Source organism: Athalia rosae, chromosome 3 (assembly GCF_917208135.1).
Source record: "Athalia rosae chromosome 3, iyAthRosa1.1, whole genome shotgun sequence".
In the NCBI taxonomy this organism is placed as follows: Eukaryota; Metazoa; Arthropoda; class Insecta; order Hymenoptera; family Athaliidae; genus Athalia; species Athalia rosae.
Genome location: NC_064028.1, coordinates 19040482 through 19066259, shown reverse-complemented (window position 1 = coordinate 19066259; position 25778 = coordinate 19040482). Strand labels below are relative to the sequence as shown.

General features: G+C 40.6%; 1 protein-coding gene and 1 long non-coding RNA gene across 16 annotated transcripts in view; one reads left to right on the top strand and one right to left on the bottom strand.

Moving 5' to 3' along the window:
- The window catches only part of LOC105689796 (TLD domain-containing protein 2), a 54725-nt gene that overhangs the window by 11454 nt on the left and 17493 nt on the right, over nucleotides 1–25778 (top strand). For 3 of the 15 annotated variants that reach the window (XM_048652764.1, XM_048652761.1, XM_048652762.1), the window contains 2 exons: nucleotides 22992–23057; nucleotides 24180–24286. In XM_048652764.1, the coding sequence (XP_048508721.1) occupies nucleotides 22992–23057; nucleotides 24180–24286 (173 nt within the window). Of the gene's footprint in view, nucleotides 1–14738; nucleotides 17044–18185; nucleotides 18637–22991; nucleotides 23058–24179; nucleotides 24287–24707; nucleotides 25357–25778 lie in introns of those variants that run through there. The other 12 variants (XM_048652763.1, XM_048652766.1, XM_048652756.1 and 9 more) reach the window with 11 other exon arrangements.
- On the bottom strand, nucleotides 10038–13631 carry LOC125500313. The gene is made up of 3 exons (XR_007277634.1): nucleotides 13203–13631; nucleotides 11584–11665; nucleotides 10038–10890 (listed from the first exon to the last, which is right to left on the bottom strand). It is a non-coding gene; the product is annotated as an uncharacterized LOC125500313 (long non-coding RNA).

The window sequence follows — 25778 nt, the reverse complement described above, 5'->3', positions numbered from 1 at the left end:
ATATATATTACTTTTTTTTATCATCGTTATAAACTGCAGCACCTGTTCAAATTTTATAATAATTATATCCCGCCTCCTCGACTCGAGACAAACATCAATTAGTTTTCAATTTATTCTATTACACGCTGTGATGTATAGGTACGTACATACGTGTGTATACTTGTATGTACATATATACATATATAACAAATATATTTTACAAAAATCGAATAGACTGCGAAAACAATGAGATCGATGTATGGGGAATCGGGATCAAATAATTTTCTACCTACGCAACGAAATTCTCATTTCTTTAGAAGAAAAGGCGTGCAACTTTTATTTATATCCGTATGCCCGAGAAGTTCGCTATAGATTCTCACTAAAAAAAAATAAGCGTATAATACGAAACGGCCCTGAGAAAAATATGGGTCAGTCTGGCCCCTCCTGGTAATAATACCTGGTACCACATCAATCTTGCACACCTATTATACTATACTATACTATACTCTACCTCGTACATATTTGCATTTATCCAGCGCTCTTAATATATGTGAGGAATTAAACACTCGATCATTTCATTCGTCGTACGCTCGGCGTAAAATTGAATCACGGCGTACGGTGGGCGCGCGAACCAAAAAAGAAAAAAAATAAATAAAATAAAATAAAATAAAATAACAAAAACATTTCAAAGAATGAATAAGGATCGAAGGAAAAAAACGGCCCACGATCCTCCGGTACATATAGGTAGGTGTATATGCGCGTTACGTAAACGCACCTACCCCATGGCGTATGTACATCTGTCATATTTTACATACGCGCGCGAGTACGTGCATACAACGTGTGCATGTATATCGCACGTTATGTATATTGTATATATATATATATATACGTGATATATATGTGCACGGAGGTTGTTATTTCTCGCGCCGACTTTCAATTAAACACTTTCAAGTACAATTACGGTAATTGGTCGCCGGGCATATACGTGAAATATATATATATATATATAGTAATTCGTGTACGTACGACGTAGGTAACTCGTCGGGGCGGAGCAGCGAGTGCATAAAAACGAGGAGGTGAATAAGTTTCGGGAAAAAAATTCGAAAGATATTAATAAATACGGAGCCGAGAAAACGAAGTTCGTTGATCTTCTTTCCATCGTTTGGTTTTCCGGTTTTCATCGTTTTCCACGTGTCTCGATAGAAGGGGGGGGAAAAAAAAAAATGGACGGAAGATACGGAAACGAAAAAATTCCGTTTCAAGGCTTCCCCGACACCGCGGACTTGATCGGACGTGGCATTATTTCAAATGAACAAAAGTGACACGTGAGGTACGTACGTACGTACGTACGTAGGTACGTACATGGGTATAGGTAGACCGAATTAAATGACATGTCATAATTTATATCTCGTGTAATTCTTCCGCTGTTACACGTACGTACACACGGTATAATACCTACGGTACGGTATATGTGTACGTATACACGCATCGGTATAGTGTCGCTCTTGAACCAACCAAATGATAATTAATAAATTGCTAGCGAAATTGAGAAGCCGATTATAGCAAATGGAAGGACGAGACTATAGCTCGAGTATGTGATACATATATGTACACGATACATATCCTATGTGTATTTGCGCGAGAGTTGTACTTTTATGAGACCGTCTTAAACCGGATTACTGGATGGTGGCGCGGATCTTCATTTTTTACAATTGCAATTAGGTAGATGGGTAAGGTTAGGTCACGCCTCGAATAAGTCGAAATAATTTCATGACAATCGACGGTGGGATCGTCCTGTTTGCGCGCGAGAAGTCCTCGAGGAAAGTTCACAGGACGAACGTAGAGTCGGAGTGAGAAGAAGGTTTTCGCCCACTCGAACGCACGACATATCGGGCCGTCCTTTTCTACTTTTGGTCTAGGTACCTGTACAACAGCGAAGAAGAAACTCATCGGGACTCGTATATATAAATCAGAATTTTTAATCACCTGAGTCCCTGCAACAACCTCATAACTGACTAATCGCCGCACTTACGTTCGCAGTCGAATAAAATGAAATAAATTATCGCGGTGCGGCCAAGAAAGTCGAGCTTCGACCTGCACGTTGTCGCCTGTTGTTCTGTTGCACACGACAGGGAACACCGTCGCTTCGTCGTCGTCGGTTGTGTTGTGTCCTCGTTTTTCGATGGCGATCCGAGGCCGCGCCCGCACAACGCCGAGAGCATTCTTATGTATAACGCATACATATCTCTGCAGATGAATGCAGATATAGCTATATATGTACATATATAAGATAATGCATTACAAAAATTGAAAGTAGATTGAAAAAACAAAATTAAAAGATCGTTCGCTCGCAGGCTACGTTGATATATATACGGAAAATCGGAAACAAAAAAAAAAATCGAAACAAATAAATTTCCGCATGTGTGTAACGCACGAATATAGTCGAAAGCGCGATCGTTATCCGGTGAAAAGCGACGTGTACGTATACATAAAACCGAGCCGTGTACATAAAGTCGGTGCATGTAAAAAAGTAGTTGACGAGTGACTACCGTATAATAATTACACGTGATTAAATTTTCTGATAATCTAAAGCGCGCCCCCGCCGCAATTTTTTCCGCCACATGCCGCACTCCGTGTATACATACACGGGTATACGTGTGTAACACGGTAGCGTTTAACGGGGTATACCGTACAGTACAGATCTACAGCACGGCTAGGTATATAAATTAGTCACGCATTTCGTTATCAGCGACAATTCGTTTCACAGAGCAGCAACCGAAGGCAGCGGCCGACGACAATCACGGGACGTACGGCGATATATTGTGTATATACGAGTGTACAAGCGCCACACGTATATCAAAATAAAAATCATCGCGCTTATTAATTATATCAAAATACACATGCGGTATATAACGTACGTACCTTAAGGTATGTAAATATTTCATTCACCTGCGCTATATAAATCATATTTCGGTGTCCTTGAGACGGCTGTTCGAGGAATGAAGTATATGAAAAAAAAAGAAACGAAAAAAACAATCGGAAACATGATGTTATATATACTTTTTTTTTTAAAAAAGGAGACAAAAAAAAAATCGAAAGAAGGTGTCACTCGGTGTACGACGATTCCGAGACACTCCGACTGCGCGCAGGAAGTGTAACGCCGTTTTAATCATCGCGTTCGTTCTTTAGATATTTCTAGAAATTCGTTTTTTTTTAAGGTGTACATTATATATATATATATATGTAACGAATCGTATGTATGTACGTATACTACATACACATACTCGGTATACGTCGCTATATTATTTGAACGTGTTGAAAACACATTTACGTTACGTATGTATAGCAGCGACGCTAAATATGGATCTGTATAAAAGGAAAAGAAAAAAAAAAAAACAGATAAGAGACAAGAAAGACGGATTGAAAAAAAAAAAAAAAAACAGAAAAAAAGAAAGAAAAAAAAGTAATGATAATAAAATGTAAAAGTAGAAAAATGTTAATAATAAATAATAATTTAATTCCGCTGGTATACACATAAGTGTGTATATGTGTGTATGTATATCTCTGTGTGAACAGATGCGACGCGGATGGGTATATATAAATAGCGTACAGTATAATACCCGTCAAATATAACAGTGCTCGATAATTTAATTACTACCATATAAAGGTGTACTGCACGTACACACACACATGTGCGGTGTGCGACGTTTACGTTAAACGCGTAATCGTTAGTTCCGCCTATTATATACCCGCGGGACGGACGCGATTTTCGTCGATATGTGGTTATATACGTGTATCGCGAGGTACACATAAATTTACGGGTGATTATACGATACCGGCGGACGGTGTTCGATCGAAATCGTGTTCTCGATTTACACAGTTGCCTAAATAATATCCGGTCTATAAATTCACCTTCCGACGAACGTGTACGTATATGTATACGTACATACATGTATACATATGTGGCGTATACAACCGCGTACGCGTACCCATATCCGTTCAAAACCTGCAGCTTTATCGTCGTATTATTTTTGCGGACGCGCGACCCGCGCTCGGGACGCGAATCGGAACCGTTCGTCAGACCCTCAATTTCTGTTCATTATCATTATATATATACATAAATCCAGATGCACCGCGCACAACGCACTCCCATGTATACATATACCCAACTCGGGTAAGCTCCGACTTCCGGTATATGTATATATATATATTCCAATCTATGTACACGTGTACGTACATACTTAACCGTCGTCGCATTATCAGCCCCCATTATGCGCGCACCTTTTTTTACCTTATTTTTCCGCCCTCCCCCCTCCCCCCTCCGCCGCCCCCCGCCCCTCCCTCTCTTTCTTCCTCTGCCGCTGTAAAGATATGAAATTACCTAATACCTCGCGGGTTACACGGAGGTATAACGAATTCTATACACCTGCGGAAAATCAAACGAGACTCATCAGGTGTATTATATGTACTACGTTACATATATATATATGTATGTATTCGGTATATAATGTGGATATTACAAGTATATCGTTCGAAGGGACGAGAGAGACGGATCGATGGCGGAGTTCTCGAATATTTCCTCGTCCTTCTCATAGGTACCTGTACCACATATCTACTCGGTTTTCACCCGGAATGCATAATAATGAATAGGGGTATACGTATATGTATATGTATATATTCACCGTACATATGTATATGCGGTAGACAAGAGGAGCCTACGTACGTCGCTGTGTAGCCTGTGGGATTTTATCGATCCGCCATATCGAGGGAGGAGGTAGGTAGTAATAATGGGGAGGAGGAGTAGAATTGTACCGAAAAGGGATGAGCTTTTCTAATCCCGCGCTCTTCATTTGTTGTTCTCAACAATTTATTACCGTGGTATGGCGGAGGTACGCCGCGGTAGCGATCAATCGTGATTCGAGGCAAGAGAGAGTTCTTTCAAATTCTCATACACGTTACGTACATACGTACCGCGAAAACGTTCTATAGGAAGTTTCGTTTCGGTGTATATGATTTTTTTTATTTATTTTTTTTCTTCTCTTCTCGTTTTTCACCGCACAGATTGTTTGGCGTATATTCGAACGGGCGATCGATGTACACGTAACGACGAACTCTCTTTGTCCCTCAGATTTTCGGAATTTTGATAATGGGGTACACGCGACATTGTGGGTTCGTACAACTAGGACCGTCGTCTGATACTAACGAAAAAAGAAGAACTTTTTTTATTCGGCCCTGACACGTATCGGATCGATAAAAAAAAAGAAGAGCAGAAGAAGAAGAAGGAAACAAAAACCCCTAACACGTATCCCTGCGATTCTCCGCTCGCAACGATGTGTTCAACAATTCTGGAAATCAGCGAAAATGAATTTGAAAAAACAAAATTGGGGATGAAAATTCCGTAACTCGTTTCTTCGAGTTTCCTGTCTTCTTACAAGAAATTTGAAAATTTATTTAAAAAATTCATTTCATCTGAGTCATTTTTCGCTCTCCCGCGTCGAATTGTCCACCCTGTATGAGAAAGTATATATGCACAGCTCACACAATATATATATATAAGACGAAATGTAAAAAATTTTAAATAGCGACCAGGCGTATGTACATCAGATTTTTGAATTTACAAGCTTTTTTCGTCTTGTCGCCATTATCTCGAGAAAAAAAAAAATTTACCGCTGGAATTTCGTCGTAGAGAAATTGTTCACGGTAGTCAAAAATCTGAGGGGTAACGAGGAGGTGGGTATCGTATTAAAAACGAGTTTAGCGATTATCGGGACACGGCGGCGCAATAATTATTGTGTATACGAATTACGAACGATATACCTGTCGCGTATAGGATCATTATTGTTATGTGCACACACATGTGTCAATCTCAACATCGTAACCACGTGTGTGTATATTATGATTGTTGTGTCATAAAGGTTATGCCGTGTGTGTACATATTACATGCGCGTACGTGTGCGATACGTGTACAAAATCACGAAGATGTAAATTCCGTGAAGAATATAATATATATATAATCTACGTTTCATCTGCATGTGCGTTCCATATGTTGTGCAGCTTATCTGGATTGTCTAATAAAATTCTATACGTAAGTTGCATTCCGTATAACTCGTCGCTATGTAATACCGGTTTCTAGCTATGTTTATCAAATGTGTACATACGATCGCGTAATATGCACATCGCATGCACCGACGATCGCCCCCAACGATGTACCGAAATACCCGAAATATTTGAGGTTGTGATATTGATTATAAACTAGATTTGTCAAAGAGAAAATAATTTCAACTCATTTATCAATTCTTTATTGTGTATTCTATTTCATTTCGGTGTATATGTTTTTCCCATTTAGGATGAAAATTTCCAATTGGGAAGCCCTAAAATTACGAATTTTTGATTCTAAAAAATTCTCTCACGGTACAAAAGTTAGAGCATGTTTAATAAAAAGTAACATTTTTAAGTGTTATTTATAGATGTAAAATTTCCAAACTAAAAAATCTCTGTATATTGGAGAATTTTTTTCTCAGTTAATAGATCCTTCAAAAACCATCCCAAATTCCATGGGTCGATATTTTCGTCTCACCCATTATATTTGTGACACAGATAAAATTCGTTTGCCGTACGGACGAGAAGGTTAAATGGAAAACTCCATAATCCGATTAAAAACCACCCATAATAATAATAATAACGTACGACATTGATTCCGAAGTGCACCGCGCGAATATGAGATTCTCTACTCGGTTACCGAGTCTCCGATTCTCAGCACCGCGTTTGATTATTCGTTTCCAAAGTGATTGACGGAATGATATTGTCGCACATCTGCGATTATCATCGGAGCTTACCCGTAATAATAATTTTATCCATCCCTTCCTCCCGCCCCCCGTCCGTATGCAACATAAACTCGTGATCCTCTGTCGTTCTTCATTCGCTTGAGACGAACGAGAACGAGAGTCGTCGTCGAAACGACTGTTGGACAACGATAAGAATTGCAAACTCTAAAAATATGTACACGCTTTATCACGCGACTATAGGCATATATAGAACTCGAATCACATGGCGGACGGTTTTCCCTTTGGTTTTATAAAGGAAAAAAAGAAGATGAATAAAAAAAAAAAAAAAGTCGCATTCCCGTATACGTGCGTATATGTATACATAGCGTAGATAGCTATATTACATGGGTGTACGTACGTATGTATACCTAGCAGCTAACTGAAATGTAAGAGAGAAAGGCTGTAAACCTGTCACATGCTTATGTACAACTGAATAACCGACCTCGTGACGCCAACACAATTCCAACGATATATGTATATATATATATATATATATATGTATATTTATTCCCCACGTGCAAAAGAAGAAAATTTTACGCATATATATAAGAAGAAGAAGAGCGGAGCCGTCGTTGAAATTTTCATGGTCAGCTGCCCCGTGGGCATCTCTTTGCTCGTATCCGCGAGATAACGATACGAATGTATACCGTAGAAGATGAAAACGGAATATCGAAGGGAGAAAAAGAATCGTCATCCAATTTAATGAGTACGCACATACATATATTCTCGATGAAAAATCAAATCCCACTTGCGATCGGTCTGAATTTACAAGGACTTGCGTATGTGACACAATCCCCATAAACTCGCTGGTCGATTGTCACGTATATAATTAATATGATGTGAAAAAAAACGTTGCGCAGCTAACGAACGTGCGGTCGGTTAAATCGCTGCTCACAATTAGATTGTGTTGCACACAGTTGTTGCATTTTTTTCAGTTGCCTTTTTCTCGTCGACGGCGATAGCGAAAGCATCCGGCGGTTCAATAGGTCAGGCGAATTTTGGGTCGTTCGAGTACACGAATATTAAACGCGTGTTAAACATATTTGTTTATATTTTCAACATCGTATACGTACATCGCAACTGTAAATGTCAGCCATTTTCAAACCCGTACTCTTTCGATTTTGCTGGGAATTTTTTCAGTATCTTCTACCCCACTGAAGACGTTTTTGAGGAATTTTTTCAAATTTTTTACACAACTGAAAGCAAGTTCCTAAAAATGTCCTTTTTATTTTATAATAGCCATGACTACTTCAAAAATTGAGAACTTTGGAAATTAATCCGAGCAAACGTATTTGCTTAACAGAAATAAATTTTTTTCTTGATAGAGAAAGTTAAAGATTGAGGAAAATCCAGAAGCCCTTTTTTTTTAATCCCATAGAAAAAGAGTCGAAGAAACGTGTGACGATGATTTTTCTCAAAAAAGTGAAAAATTCCATAGATTCAAAACGTTCGAAAACGAAAAATTTCGTCCGAAAAAACAAAATGGCGTGGCTGGTAAATATTTCGATATTTTTTTTTCACTCGAATACGTTTTACACAGAGACTCGTCGATCTCGCGGAAAATGCGGCCCGACATACTCGCCTAATCTCAGTGATCGCTGGAGAACTTTGAAATTTTTAAAGTCGTGCCTTTGCACGATGGTTGCGAGCGATATACTTGGAAATAAATATTACATAAGGTTTCATTTTTGTTTACACATTTTCTTCGTTATAGTTCACACGATAGCGAACACAGATATACACACTATACACACATACGCGTATATTTTTGAGATAGCCGCGAACGGGAATATCGCATCGTTTCTGTTAAAATTTCAATGAGTCGGCGCTCTCGTTGTTCGTAATCGTATTACATTCGATTTGCTTTTATATTATATACTATACGTGTGTGCGTATACGTGTGCGCGTATCACACATAATTAATGCATCGAATTTAACATATTCTCCGTATTGTAATTTTAACGTTCAATTATCGAATGATGAATTCAACGACGATATTCGCATGCGACATATTTGCCAATGATTATAATCATCGTATACCTGTGTATGATATTTCCTATACGTATAGCTATCGATCGGCGACCCGACTGACAATTAGCCGCGTAACTATAAAAGCGTTCTTCGAAGATTATGTCGTATACGCTACCTAAAATTATATCGTGGGCGACATTGTCAATCTTCACGCGCGCATAACGAACATAGAATTAAGAGAACGAAAAAAAAAAAAACAAAACAAACCAGAATAGAAAACATGATTCGCCCTTGGTATTTACCCGTAATGGAAGCCCCTTGCTTATTGTATATACATCGTACGCCAAATACGCGTACCTACCATATCCTCTGTGTATATTCAAAGAATCAAAGACCTTCCAGAGGTCAAGGTTTATTTGGTACAATCCTCAGCTGTACGGCTCATTAGTCGCGCGCGATATCGAACGCCACTCCTCTTTGTCGTGCGAATCGAATAGAAATTGTATTCGTTGCACCGCGGTTGTGAAAATTTTCGAAAAAAAAAATTCTCGCAGACGCGTCCGAGTGTTCGCGGAGGTGTGAGTTTTTCTTTGTTTTTTTTTTATTTCCCCCTCTTTTTCGCACACGGGAAATAAAAAAAAACCATATGCCAAGTTTTTACGGCGTTCGTTGCATATGTGTGTATACGCGCGAATGAGATGCGGTGATAAAAAAAAAAAAAAAAAAAAAAAAAAAAAACGATGATGTTTATATAGGTACGCGATGTGGATATATGTATATCGAAAAAGGAGGACCGTATCTTGAATTTTCATAGTTTATTTCGATTTCATACGCATCGGGGGGAGATCAAAAAAGACGAAAATAGTTTTCTGCCAGCACGGGGTTATCCGTAATACCGACGTACGTTATATTCATTCGACGATAACCCCTAGGCCTCCGCGATACACGTTCGATACGTCGTTGTGTGTGTACATATATTTGATACGAGATAATACCGCGACTGGTATCGAAACGGTAAAAAAATGGATTTCTTTACGTTTTATTCGATGATTAATAAACAAACATTAATGATAAGTTTATAATGTCGTTAGCGCACCATAAATGTGCCGGAGATGTTCAATCGTTTACAATAATCGTGTTGGATTATAAATAAGTATACATATGAAATACGTACCGACGTATTATCGTATAAACATAGGAGCGCGTTTGTTTTTTAACGCAATTCAAGAGCACGCTGTTGCGAGCGTAAAATGTTATAAATCAGTTGTATTAATTATTATGAATACTGATACTCCTGATAATGAATAAAAAAAAGATCAAAAACTCATCGCATGTGTGTATCCATAAATTTGGACTCGCTGTAAAGATCGCGATACGATTACCTAACCCAATTTTTTTAATTCGATCATTCGTTTCTCTTCCTTACCTTCAATTACCTGCGTTGTTATTGCAGAAGAAAAAACCGAGTTTTCTTTTTTGCTTTGGGTTTCAACGTACGTACGGCTCTGTTGGAAAAATCCGAAATTCGAAATCAGGTCGGTGGAGAAGTACAAATATCAGATTAAATTTTTTCAAAATTTGAACGGCGAACGAATTTCCAAAAACTTATTCGTCTTAATCAAAACGTTCGAAATCGAATTCGGAAAATTCAAACTGTGGATTTGAAGCCGTCCCAGCTTAACATACCACCCCGTAATTTATCTTAGAAAAATTACTTATGATAAAAGAAATGAAACGTTATAATTGGGGATGATAATTACTCGCGGCGTGATTTTACGAAAAAAAATAATTGACGGTATTTCTCTGATCGGATCAAATTAATATTCACGTAAATTGACGAACGATTTGTACCAGAGACGAATCGTTTTTTACAACGATCATATTTTCTTGGTGAGAAATAACGACGAAAATGAATAAAAGGATCTCCTCATTCGGCGAAAAGAATTTTATTTTTTTCTTCTTCTTCTTTGGACAAGATCAGAGCGAAAGGCACGTAGCGAATGAGGTAGGAAATGATCTTTCGTGCGAAAATTTAACGATTATTATTTTTATGGCTTGTTCCTCGTTTTGTTCCGCTCACGTGCGCGCGCGTTCTATAGCGTCTCTCGCGTTTTTTCTAAAATTATCAAAAAGGCAATAAATTATCGGCGACGATGATACCGCGGTGTACGTACCTACGTACCCCGCTTTTTCGTCTCAAAGAAAACAAAAAAGAATTTTTCATATCTCACAAACGTGACGTCGAGACCGAGACCGTTAAATTTTTCATCACATCTATACGGTAAAACGAATCTAAACTTTCTTCAACGCGATCTGGGTAAATCTGCGAATGCGTCGTTATTCTATAAACGAATCCCACGACATCGATCCTTCAAATATGAGTGGCTGGAGGAACACAAGATTAATAATCGATCGCTGTAATCGCGAAACGGGATTAACGAATTTCGTCAATCACCCAGGTGGACCGAGTTTCCTCTCCACCTTTTTCTCTATTTCCTCCTCACGCTTGGCGGAACCAGAACGTGATAGACGCGATTTTTCTCATTCCCTTCGGTGCGAAGATCTCGAAAAAAAAAAAGCCGAGCATCGCATCCCTCTTTGCACTAAAATACATCGTACGTACAAGTACAGTCATATCGTAAAGAACCACCTTGCGCGATTCGAGGTTGAGTAGCGTGCGTAATAAGGTCAGGTGCTCGACGTCTCGTATATATATATAGTCGACATCATCGCGACAACGACGACGTTATATACCGAACTACGTACTTTTATAACATGCATATACCGCACACACGGTACATGTACCCACCTATGTACGCATCGTCTGATTTCACCTGCAGCAGCAGCAGCGGCAGCAGCAGCAGCAGCAACACGCCGGTCGACTTCGTCGTCTGCGGAGTAAAACTGATATTAGTACCTATATATTTGTATATATTATATACACACACACGTATATTTTTTATGTATGTACACCACCGGGAGAGGGTTATACGCTGCACACGCGTGTTTGTAACAAAAAAAAAAAAAAAAATACACAAGTATGTACGCCGCTCGTACATAAGCGACGCGACTTATAATAGGTGGCGCGCGTAATTGGGTTGATTAAAGTGTGTAGAACGAGTCTTTTGTATGATGTGTATGTACAACATGGGCATTATATACACCTTGCGAGAATAAAAAACTTCTCGATTTATTCCCTACGCCTTATATACATGTGTGTGTAAGGTACGTATGTGTATACATACCGGCAAAAAATTCTCTAAATAATAAATACAATCGTCTATAAAGTTTCGAACATACAGTATACATACCGTACTGATGTACATGGGTAAATAATTACTATAATAATACAATCCGTCGCTAAAATACATAAATGTCAACGCTTGCAGGTTATAGAGATGTGTATATAACTATATATATTTTCCATTGCTTATAATATGAACAAAAAAAAAAGGCGGTATGCGCGCGTATGTTTATTTCACTAACGTTTATATTTTATTTTTCTATCGCCCCGTTTGATTATTATTATCAGAATTTTTCTATTTTTTTTCTTTCTTTCTTTCTTTCTCTTTTTCTTTTCACACCTACGATATCCCTGTATTCGCGTCTATTTTTTACTCATTCATTGCTACGATTCTAACCCTTTATAAAAAATTTATAGCGGAGCGACTACATACTGGTACATGATAATACACGTGCGCCGCCTTCAATTTGTAGCCGTTTTATATCATTTCCTTGTGCTTTTGTACCGTTGAATGTTAATTAATGTGACGCGTAAATTCATGCGACGCCCGATCTGAATATATATATATATATTATATACATAAATATATATATATAAAGTGCAGATGTTTCGCATCTATATTTACACGTACGTACACATCGATAATTACAATAATTTGCGTGTATAGACATTTTAAAGCTACAAATTCGCCGCTGCTATTATACTGTTTCTTTTCGTTTTATTTTTTTCCTTTTTTTTTTTTTCTCTCGACTCTGCACCTGATACAACGCGTATTATAATGTTGAATATTTGTCTCGTTCAAATGATTATAATTATATGACGAGAATTGTAACATGAATTGAAGTGAAAATTCAAAAAGAAAAAAAAAAAAAAAAAAAAAAACTATCGGAAAACAGATACACATACGAGGGGGACGGATGGAAGTTGAGTTACGGATTCTAAGAATTTGAAAACCAAAAAAAGAAAATGAAAACGATCGAAATTATAAGGAAGAAAAAAAAAAAAAACTTTCGGCGATACTTTTTTCCAATAAAATTCGTCCGATAAACACGTTGCGATGATTAGGTGAGGTACTTTTGGAATTTCGCGAAACTGCGACGTTTCGTTATAATGATCCCCGACTACTGGTATACTTTCGTCATATTATTGCAGAAATATATATATATATATACATATATTCTCACCTACTATACAGAAGCGTTTTGTTGAGAAAATTGGCTGTTAAAACCCGCGCTATCTATAGCGCGCGTAATACCCTCCTCGAAGTTCTGCAGATATATCGTATGTACTACGTACGACGCGCTATGCCAAAGAAACTGGGGAAAAATGAATACACGAATACGTATATGTGTATATAGAGTGTGGTGCAGGCGTACGTAAGTGTGCGTGCGCGCGTACGTGTATGTTCATCTTCGCGTTATACACCAGTTTGCTGAAAGATATCGCGCTTGCCAGATTCCAGAACACACGTCGGCCTCAAATTGCGTTTATAAAATATACGTTCGCGATTCCACCGATATGCATATTCTTCTTCCTCTTCCACTCTTCATCTCCTGCTCCTCCTGCTCCACCACCTCGCGCCGATATATGACGTATGTACGTAACATGCAAAAATCTATCGGCGAATTACGTCTACGATAAGCGCGGGATGAAATTTTCGCGGAGTATAATATAATGTATAATATATGTATATAAATACGCGTCGTGCATTATACGAGATAAATAATTTCGCGATAGAATATACCTACTATGTGTACAACGTCTACGAACGTATATCTCTCTCTCTCCCCCCATTTTTATTTTTTTTATTTTTTAGTTTTATAGCGTTACGGTCGCGAAGATTGATGTATATGTACACAAATGCGTTCTAATGGTATAAATTCTTGTATTCGATCGGACGCGCGGCCATATTATAAACCCCGCGTTATACGAGCGATGATCGAATATTTAAAAATAAAAATTGTTATTTCATTTCATCTGTGCAACATTATTACAGGCGAGTATTATTCTAATTTTGTCGCGATTAGAAGAAATATTGATCGAACGCGATCGATACATCCCCCCGTCTATGGACAGCACCGCGGAAAATTACCTCCGAAATATCGCAATTTTTTTCTTTTTTTTTTTCTCTTTTTTCTTCTAAATCGCATGTGATTTTACATGCAACTGAATCAACGACGATTTTATCGTCCTATAAAATGAAATGTGTATAAATAACGTTAACGGTGAGGTTGAAATTTTTCCGAATTATTCGGAGCAAAATAATAATCGCTGTAACGTTCAAGGATATACGTATATGTATAAACACCTATGTGAAAATCACACTGTAGTTTTTCTCATGTAGCGAAATCGATCGATCTAACGATTGCATTGATTTATTTTACCCAATTGAATAGAATCCACCCACGTCGCAGATCGCGCTGAACCACGCCCACTTTCCCAAATCGTTTTTCTTCTTTTTTTTTTTTTCTCTTTTTTTTTTGATTCCTCAAAAACTATCGAACACCTTCTACGTACTCGCACGACGATGGTCGAAGGAACGTTTTTTTTTTTTTTTTTTTCTCTATTTCTTTCGGTGAACTACGATGTGTACAGAGAAATGAACGATCCTTGAAGATTGAAAACAAAGAAGAAAAAAAAGAAGAAAACGAGAGATCGCAATTTACGTTGCGGTTTTTTTAATATTTCCTGCGCGTACATCCGAATACCCGAGTCCGTCGTCGGGTTTTGATATTTCGTTATCTTTCGCGGTCAGCGTTACAGATCGGAACGAATTCGAGATGGATGATTAAATTATTTATACAAATCCGAGGAATTATCGACGATAGCGATCGCTTGGTCCGCCAAGTTCTCGTTAGAATTTTCGTCGGTTTTCTCGGTTTGAAAATTATTATTCGGCGTTCCCGCGATGCGTGGGTAAAAGTAGTATAGAGAGACGCGGCGTCGAGTGCGGTGCAGGAGGAAAGCCGTCTCTCCGGAGAGAAAGAGACGACAAGTGGGGGTGCTGCCAGACGGCAGTAGTGCGGGTACAGCAGACACCGGGGGAATGGGGAGATCGTATAAATACAAGCGAGTCGGACGGCGAACGCTTAGTAGGTTGTATCTTATCGACGGTAGTCGCGTTTGCGTCGGTGTCGTTCGCTCGGTTTTGTATCATACACACGAAAAAGAAAAAGAGAAAAAAAAAGAGAATTACGTCACGGTAACTACGGTCAAACAAATGGTGCATCGTTCGAAAACAATGGAAACGGGAAACAACCGCGATCAGAAATATGAAAACAACGATTGAAAGGGTCGGCGCGCAAACGAACTGCGGGCGCGGGACGTTCTTCGAGTGTCGATGAAAAAATGAAGTCCGACGCTCCACCGAAAGGGATGAATATCGGAACTTGAACTTGCGGTTGTTTGCTTTACGCGGTGATACGGTCCATTGGAAGTGTGCGCGATACACGTTACATATACATACACGTTAAATACACGGGTGTGTTGACCCCCCTTCGTGAGAGTGAAACCGCTTCCGTTGCTCGGTCGGTCCGGTTGGTTCTTCTCGATACAGGAGCGATACGCGACGTGAGGAGTGTTTGAAAAAAAAAAAGCCGTAAGTAGAAGGAGAAGGGAAAAAGAAGAGGCTGGAATTTAAAAGAGAATAAGCCTATCCGATGTGAAAGTGGTGCGCGCCTGGATATACGGGATGTGTTAACAAAAATCTATATATGTATGTATAATACGAGTGCGAAGGAGGCTCGATGTGTGATACCCTACTAAATATCGTATGTTTCATACACGACATTAGAATGCGGTTGCTCCGATACGTGGACGACTGCAATTATACGGCGACGAATACCGAACTGCGTTAGAATCTTGTTTCCGTACGTACGTTAAATATTATTGTATTACCGTGCGCGAGGAACGTACAGTGTCTAGTTGCCACCGTGTGTATATATATATACCGCGCGTCGTTTATCACGTGGAAAAAGTTGCAGAGGTGCACCAAGAGCGCGTTGGTATATAAGTTGAGAAAACATATTCCTCGAGACGGAGAAGTAATAAAGGCGCGCTCGCTCCGTTGGATCGTAATTTTGCGCTCAGGCTTCGCGCACGGCTCTCGTCGTCACCGATGACCGGCCTACCGCGTCCGTAGAATTGAGAAAAAAAGATTCCCGCTTTTTAACGGAAAATACGCGTTAAGGAAATAAGTACGTCGCGGAGTACGAGGCGAAGAAGCGAAAAGTTTGTCGCTCGAAGACGTACGCGGCAGGATGACGATTACCCGGAGAGTAGTCGGACGTCGTTGTTGAAGCGAAGTTGAACTTTGCAATCTTTGCGATCATCCGAATATCCGACGATCGAGATAACCGAAGAGATGGAGGGTACGATGTACATAACCGAACCGTTGCAAAACAATAATCGATCGTCGATAAAATTCGGTTCGGCCGATTCCATTCCTTCGTTGACGGAGCGCAAGTCGCTAGTGATCGGCGAAGAGATTCCCGACAAGATGACGATTTTAAAAACTGAGGAATCTCCGATCCCGTCCAATGACGCACCGGTGATTAATCCGATCCGCGAAATTCCCGTGCCTCCGGTACGCGCCCGACGTCACAGCGTTCTAGACGATTTGAGAGCGCGAAGAGACAGCCTCTTCCAACGGGCCCGAAGATCCAGCATCTTCGAGGACAAGGAAAACCCGAAACCCGAGTTCATATGCAAGGAGGAGAAACGGAGGAGCAGCGACGAGGGTCGCAGAGGTTCCATTTTCTACGTTTCCGAGGATCTCCTCGAAGAGAATCCGAAGACCAAAGAAGATTTCGAGGAGGTCAAACGCGCCTCTTCGCCCACCGACGTCAGGGACCAAAAGGGAAGACGCAGGTCCTGGCATCCTCTGGCGAAACCGCCGAAATTAGACCGGAAACGAAGAAAAGGTGTGCCCAACAACACGCCTCAAGTCGGAAGTGCCGACGGTATTTACGTCAGGCAAAAGAGACCCTCGTGGTGGAACATCTTCGCACCGGAATCCAGCATCAGGTAGAGAGAAAAATAATGAGAAAATTCATCGCGGAATACGAGGGTCGACGAACCCTGGGTCTCTTCTCTTCTCTGTTTTGTTTTGTTTTTTTTTCTTCTTCTTCTTCATTTGATTTCTTTTTCGATTCGGAGGTATTATTCTCGCACGAACCGCGGATACGGGTGTGTGTATATATAAAATGTGTACCGTTGTAGAAACTGTGCACTGTGTCCAGTTATATCCCCTTCTTTGTCATTTTCTTCTTCGACTCGGTCTTCTGGTATATCGCGTTAGGTACAGGGAATATAATCGAAGAGATAAAAAGAACTCGTACGGTTGCAGCGCGTCGTGGCGTTGCTCGAGGGTTCAGGTAACGGGCCGTTTATTTTCCGTACGGTCTAACCATAATACCATTCGAGTCTTACTGTTAAGTTATTACAAAAGCCGACGCACGACGCGTACGTATCGCGCGCGCGCGTTATTCTATACCGTTGCTGCACATCCGTTTTGTGAAACCAGTGCGTGATCAACGTTATCATTCCATAATACGCGCGATATGCTCGAATCCCATTATGTATATCGACGGAACTGGAGTCCCGTTTATCGATCACTTCTCTCTCTCTCTCTCTCTCTCTCTCTCTCCCTCCTTCCGTTTCTCTCTCTTTCCCTTTTTTCTCGTATATATATATACCTGCGTTATGTATGTACAGATTATATTGTATCGGAGATATATCGTAGAGTCGACGAGTTCATTTTTCCACCAAAAACACCTGTAACATAGATACAGGTGTAGGTATACTACATGTACCTATATACACGTTAGTCGATAAAAGTATAGCCCTCGAAACCCGGTTTATGTACTTATCTATTAAAACTTTCTACAAATTGATTACATATAGCATTGTTCCAGAGATATTATCGACAATTACATCGATGTACGTACGTTATCGCGTCAACATTGTTTGATAACAATCGTCGCGAAGGTATACGAGTTAAAACGATTGATCACATCAAACGTAATTCCGGCAGTTTGGCGATCGATCAAAATTCCCCGGACAATTAATCAATTGATAAACAAATTAAAAAGACAGAAAAAAAAAAAATAAAACAATAAAAAAAACAACGTTCGATAAGTCCTCTCGGGCTGCACCGCTCGCGTGTAAAATTCGGTGTCATAATTAATGAAATATAGGCGGATGTCACCGCGGTAAAAATCGTTAATACGAACGATGATATCTGTATAGATACGGATAGATGTAGACGTGAATATTCCGGCGAGTGAGGTATATAGTGCAACGGAGCGTAAAATGAAAGGTACGCTCGCTGTCACCCGTGTTACGTTTGTGTATAATGTACAGTTTTAACAGTGTTAGCGCGCGTGTAGATCTTTCACTTTTACTGCAGATACGTTATACGCTATTCGCAGTTCGTTCAATACGCGATCTCCGGTTGTGCGGGTTTCGCGTAACGCTTGGATTTTTCAAAATGAACTCAAACGACGAATTCTTCATCTCGGGTTATACTTTGCGTCAACTCGACTTTGTTAACGAAAGTTTGAAAAACTTGAGACTCACTACCGTGCTCGACGACGACGAGCTTACGCGGACGCAAAGGTAACTAGACGCTTTTATTCAAGGCTATCTCCACTCCCCATCCCTGCTATCCCGCCTCCTTTTCTTCCCTACCTTCTTTTTCGTTTTCTTCGTTCGCGTCGTCTTTTCGTGCAGCTGAAATACCGCTCATCTCGCTGCGTAACGAACCGTATTTCTATTTCTATAAAAGTTCAATCGATCGAAAACACGAAGATGTCTATCATTTCCCGTACCAACGCCGATTTTTTTCCCGGATGACGAGAAAAAAAAAAAAAAAAAAAAATTTCGCCATTTTTCTGATTTTCGGTGCATTCGGATTCGAGACAATGGGACGAAACTCTTCATCGTTGTTTTTCGTATCATCTACGATCTTTTGTTCTCTATAGACGCCGTCAGTTGCGTCGCGTCTTTGTCACGGAAGCACTAAACAAATTTATCAATTCATCCACGTCAACATTAGGTATTTCGCAGTCACCATGCGTCACCGATGCACGCACACGTTCGCACCTGTACGGATTGCGTATTGATTTATATTATAAACAATAATGATAACAACAACGAACGCGAACCGCATAAATTATTATTCGCGAGTCCCCCCCTACCCCCTCGCCCCCCCGTTCGTTATTTCCACATTTATTGGCCGCACGTCCGTCGAGCGCAATATTATTTTCCAAAGCTGTTGCATAAAAAAAGAACAAGGGCAACAAAAAAAACACAAAACGAACGAAAATCAAAAAAGAGAGAACGAATAATCGAGAGAAAAATCGAATGGTCTTCGTTGGCGTCGATTGTTTCGCCTCGCGGTGCACGGCCGATGATGATGACCGGAAGTGGGACTGCGCGAGGTGAAGAAAAGTGATATATCACAACGAGTCTGATGTATACATACACACACCGAGTATCGTTGAACGGTTAAAATATTTTGACGCAGCACCGACGGTAGAATACGAGCTATTGAATTCTGTGCATTTGTAGAATAATAATTAGCTATATACGATCGATTATATTGTTACGTGTCGGATGGCCTGCAGGGGGCAAATCATCGTATCGTATACATACGGATACCTATAGCTGTAGCGTCTCTTTTATCGTTACATACACGATGCATGTGTATAACGCGCGTAATAAATATATCGGAGGTCAGCGACGCTGCTGCTGCTGCTGCTGCTGTCCATCAAAATCGTTTTATATGTGCCACACACATATGTATACTTACTTATAGGATACATAAAAACTGATGACACATATAAATTATTGTAACTCTGGGTTGGGTTAGGTATAATAACAGATCGAAGTTTGATACAACTTTCTATGATATTGTACGAGAGTGCGTCTACTATATATCAGGATATATTTCCGCCCCGGTGGTAGTCCTTGACGCCTCACTTAAGTGGAATAAAAAAAAACGTTCGTTAAACACGTATACGTATAGGCTGAATATTCAAAACTGGAAAAAAAAAAAAAACGAAACGAAACAGGAAAAAAGAGAGAAACAAAAAAATCGGCCGTGGAGAGATCAACGAAAAGGGATCAACGTATGGCCAGAAGTGTCATTGAATCGAGAAGTCCGTCTGTTCGGCGATTGTCTTCGCTAGGCCGTCGCGTACGCGTAGGATAATTCGAAATTGTTGTAAAATCGCCGAAAGGACGAGGTGGCCGAAATGGGCGAGGTGGGCGGAAGGGAGGGGGTGGGGGGGGGGGGGGGGGGGGGGGGGAAATCGGAACCACCCATTTGAGTCGGGAGGCCCGCGACCGGTTGTCGGTGAACACGAGGTGTGCGGTGACATTGACCCACTGATGATGCGGTGGACGTCGACGGGGCCGAGGTTCGACGTTCGCGAGAACAGTTCTCGGGCGTGGGGCCTGCAGCAGCACCGACGAAAGATCCCTTTCTCCTCGCGATTCCCCCCCCCCCCTCCGCCCTCCTCCCCCTCCCCTCCCCGCCCCCTCGCCCCTCCCCCCTGGAACGACCGAACGAAGTTTGAGGCGCTCGGTACGAGCCGCGCCGAGAGATACTGCCTACCACCGCGTAACTGTGGGGACGTACGTAGACCACCGGATGCCTACGTGCGAGGACTCACGCGTGTTTCTTCGTATCCCGAAGAAAGTTGTTTTTTTTTTTCGGTATTCTTTTTCGGTAGCGAAGATGGAACACCGCGAAGGGGATGAAGGGCGGCGTACCGCGCGATATCGACTATACGTACTACGTACTACTGCTACTACTACAACTACTGCGTGCGATGCGACCCAGTTCCGACGGATTTTCCCATCCTCGAGAGTCGACGTCGCTCTAGACTCCTCTTGACGACGACGATGACGACCATTATACTCGTACGACGGTTACGTACCTACACTCCTGGCATTATTGTCTTCACCGTTTTGTGCGAGAACATCACCCTCCTGCCCGTCTCTCTCCCCTCTCTACCGTTTCGTATTGTTCTCCGTGACAGACTTACTTACAGTCTCTTTATCTTCCTTCGCACCCAGCGAATCGCGCGCTGTTGCTCTATACCTTCCTTCTCAAATCCGAACCGGAACTACCCCGTTTAACGGATATATTCTTCGGCGTCATCCCCGTGAAATGTCGCTCTACGACGTTCCCTTTTTTTTTTCTCCTCTTTTTCCGTTCTTAGGTCTTTTTGATTAATTCGAAATCAAATAGGTTACCCGGTATATGCGCCGTGCATTCGTTGGGTCTAGGTGAGAAATACGTGAGGCATAACTGACGAATGCATTGCGGTGAATAAGTATACATATACTATGTGCGCATTTATAGTACCTATACTCTCACAATTGTAATGAACTGTTAAATTCGAGACACGTTTCGCGATATATCGGAATGTAGCGCGTAGAGAGACGATAAGTAAGGAAGCGCTGAGGGATGTTTTTCTTCGTCGGTTATTGTCATATTTTCTCGTTGTTACTAGACTTCGTTTATCGTCGGCGGTAAAGTAGTACGGACAATCGACCATCGAACGGCAGATATAGCGGCGAACAATGGAAATTGGTTATAAACAGACGACACGATTTCTAATAACAATTACCGTCTTTCAATATTGGTTTGTTGTTATATCTGACTTCTGATAAATATATTCCGTTAATCGAAACGCGGACGTGAGAGAAAAAGACGAGGTAATTCAACCGAACGTTGATCCACTTGCTTAGCTCAAGCTTCCAAAAGTTTCCAAGTCCTTCGATACTATGTACTTCTTGTTGATTCTCTTTAATCAGTTTCCCAACGATCAGATATTCACCGAAACTTGCATCGCCATTTTGGATTCAGTGTACAGATCTTTATTTCATCGTATCGGCTTTCCTCGAATTGTTTTCTTCCTACAAAGTTATGATCTTCGAATACCTCGAAAACCTCTTCAGAGCCAATCGGTCAAAAATCTAATCAGTTCCAAATTCTGAAGATCCGTGTCGATTGAAATTAGGATCGTGAAAAGGTGGGCTAGACGGTCTTCGAGTTATTCGATAACACAAGCGCACACGCACAGACGTCCAATAAAAAATGGCCGCGGCTGAATCTTCGGACCTCAAAAACTCGTCTTTTCATTTTTGGGGTGTGAAGAATTAAAGTTAGTAAACAGCTGAAAACATTTTTCACGTACATTTTTCGGTGCGTATGACGAACACGTTAAATCGTATTCGTCGTTTATATCGATAGAAAAAGAAGTAGATGGAAAAAGGATGAAACCTCAAACAGACAGGTTGTTGGACAGGCGTAATTATTGCTAGGCGCGTATCGAGGGCATGTGTCTATCGCCTTTAGTATGCGCATGTTTGTATTTATCGTATATTTATATACCTGCACTATTATCTGTTAGGTCATGTATGTATTATGTATATTATATATATATATATATATATTTTTATACTTAATATACTTAATTGTTTGGACTTTGCCTACGAAAACTGAAAAATACGAAAAACAGAAGATTCGAGGAATGATAATGATTCGCGAACGTCGATACTACGTACGTATTGGCATGATCCAAAAAATTATTAGTTTTTTGTCTTTGGCGTGTAGTAACCCATGTTACGTTATATCGTATATTGTTATATACGTGCGATAGATATAATGAATTATGATTGCTCAATAAGCCCAAGTTTTCATTTTTTCTGCCAACGCAATACGTTATACGCAGTGCAGTATGTAACGTTACGATGGTATTTTTTTGTTTTTTTCGTTTTTTTGACATTCCATATCCAGATAATAGCTAAAAAAAAAAAAAACATAAAAAATATGCAGTTGTATAGTTTGACAATGCTTGGCACGTATATCTTTCCAGTTTGGCATGATTCTTTTTCTTTCGGTTGATTTTTTTTCCTTTTTACTTTCTCTTTTTGTTTCTTTGGTTTGATTCTAACAGGTCGCGGCGCATGTCCCAGGACGTCACGCATACCAGATCAACAGAGAACTTGTCGGCCCATTTCAGGTTTGTATTAATGTTTCGTTTGCACGCTTTGCGCACCATAAGAAACATACATAGATGTATACGAATGTGTGTGCGCGTTTGAAAGAATAGTAGTACATGCACACTAGCCTAGATTTACCCATATATACTTGTAATTAGAATGTAATCGTCGAGCTGCTGCGGCTGTTCTACTATTCCTGTATCAACTCAACTGCTGCAATTGCCTGGTTTTTTTTTTCATATTGCACGGATTTCCATTTTTTACGTAACACGATGCAACTTTTTTTCATCATTTTTGATTTATATATGATATTTTTTACGCTCGTGGCTCCAAGTTTCCTTTTTCCCGTTGGATTAAATAGTTCGAACCAAAGCTGAAGATAATTGGCGACAAACGGAAACCACAATTATTGCATCGATATATTTTACAAAACCAAACATCCTTCGCAGAGCAGGACATACCACGATTAGAAAACCATTTAGGGAATTCAGCGTCGCTCATCGCCTCAAAAATTAAAAATAATATTTAAAAAATTAAATAATATAATTAAGCGGCCACAGAAAGCAAAAACCACACGCATAAATCGTCAGCGAGATTCGCGAAAAACCAAATCGTTATAAAATTCTTAAATCAGGATCGTAAATCAATGATTTTTTTTAAGATTAATCCGAGATTTTTCACCAGCCTATATAATTTGAAAAATCGGAGTACGTCAGATTCGGTCGGTCAAGAAGGACCATTAAATCACCGCCATCGATAATTCGACGCCGTCGTTGGCTCCGCTTGGTTTCTCTGAAAACGGTAATAATAGTTTACCGTAAATTTTCAACCAACAGACTTTATCCAGGCTCTCGAATAACTCTCGCATATATATATATATATATATATATATACTCCAACCAACCAACCGACGACCAACGGAACGAACAAACTGTACAAACCCGATGGCTGCTGCAACAGAAGTTTCGTCGTGAAAGTTTTCATCTCTCACGACGCACGCAACCGAAACGTACACGAAATATAATATTCTCATCCATACATATATGCATAGCTATAACTATCGCGGTGTGGGGGTATCAAAATAGAGGTATCGAGTGTCTGTAATAATAATAATTGATTCCCATTCGTTTCTTATCCAACAGGAGCAAAAGCCGGAGCGTTGACCATGGATTTGCCGCACCTTTCGATCTGGATTCTTTGCGCAGCAAGGTCGAAGGTCGTTTCGAATCGGTCGACAAACTCTCCAAAGGTGAGCACGAAATCCACACGGTTCTTTTCCACCTATTTTTTCATACTTCTCAGACTTCTGCGAACGGAGCGCGAGTCAACATTTATTATACTAGAACATTCAGATATATTCTCTATTATTCGGTCGATTCTTTTCAACGATGACGACGAGTCGTATCGCAGTGGGTATCCTAACGCATCGTTGGGATTTTCTCCGGTCAAATCAGAGGTGATCGGCTGAATGATTAAATCAATCGTCGATGCAATATGGTACAGCAACAACGCGGGTGCTGCCGACTGTTCAATGCCATCGTCCACCTATCCTATCTCTCCTGTTTATTCCCCCCTCCCCTCTCACTCCCCCCCTCTCTTCTCCGGTAACCCGCTAAATAACAAATTCTACGGCACGCGTTCAGTCGCGTGAGTCGTCGACAGTCTATGGCTGACCGGTTGGGGTGTCGCGCTGGTTATTCCGGTTGGACGTCAGAGGGCCGGCCCCCCCCGCGATCTCGTGAAAATTACCGTCACAACCAGTCGATCATAGCGAACATCGTTAAGCCCGAGTAGCCTAGACTCTGCGCGAATTTAAAAACAGAAGGAAAAGAAAAATCGCTCATGTGATTCGCATGATTTTACCGCGGTGGATCGTCAGACCTGTACTCGAGCGTGTGCGTTTTTAGAATTCGAATTTATACCAACGTCGAAAAGTCACCTAGCAGTGCTCTGATCCAAATTTCATGGTTTTTTTCGTTTCGTGCGATGATATCGATCGATTCGCTTCGGATATCGAGCTGACGAGATCCCGATCAGCTCGGATATGTTTCAACAATTATTTTTGATACTATTTTACGATTGACATCGCGCCAATCGGTAGCGCGATTACTTCGAGTTCATTCATCTTAATTTTCGATCGTCGTTTTGTTTTTTTTTTTTTTGCGATGGAATACGGTTATCCGGGAGCTACCTCGGAGTGGGGAAACGTGGAGTACGAATCTAGGAATATTCACATTTTGGAAAAAGAACTCGACGATTACGTAGTTTATTACGTGGTCAAGGGCAACCCTCAACTGTTTATCGGAGCATTTCGTAAAGGTAATAATGTACAGGCGGAACGATAATAAAATCAAATTATAAAATCGTATAGATCGAGATGAAACTTTTCGGAGAATCGAGTCGTAGTTTGTAATTTGAGTCATGCAACACACGCCCGTCAAGTGTAAACACTTAACGCCTCGACGAGCTCAATACCGCGCTAATGATTATACGCGTCTTTTTCTACCGGCGTTCATAATTGAACACCCCGCGCTCCTAATTAAACTCCAGATCGACGAATCCGACGATAATACACGTGCGACGAGTATAACCGGCGAAAATGGTGTTAGCGTTCCGTCCGATTTCTTCTTCATTTCCGTCGAATGATTAAGATATTAAAACGCGAACTCTTCGCCGCAGCGTCCGGAGATTATACTCTACTACGCAAATTCCTTCGGAGTCAATTTTAACTCGAACGAGTC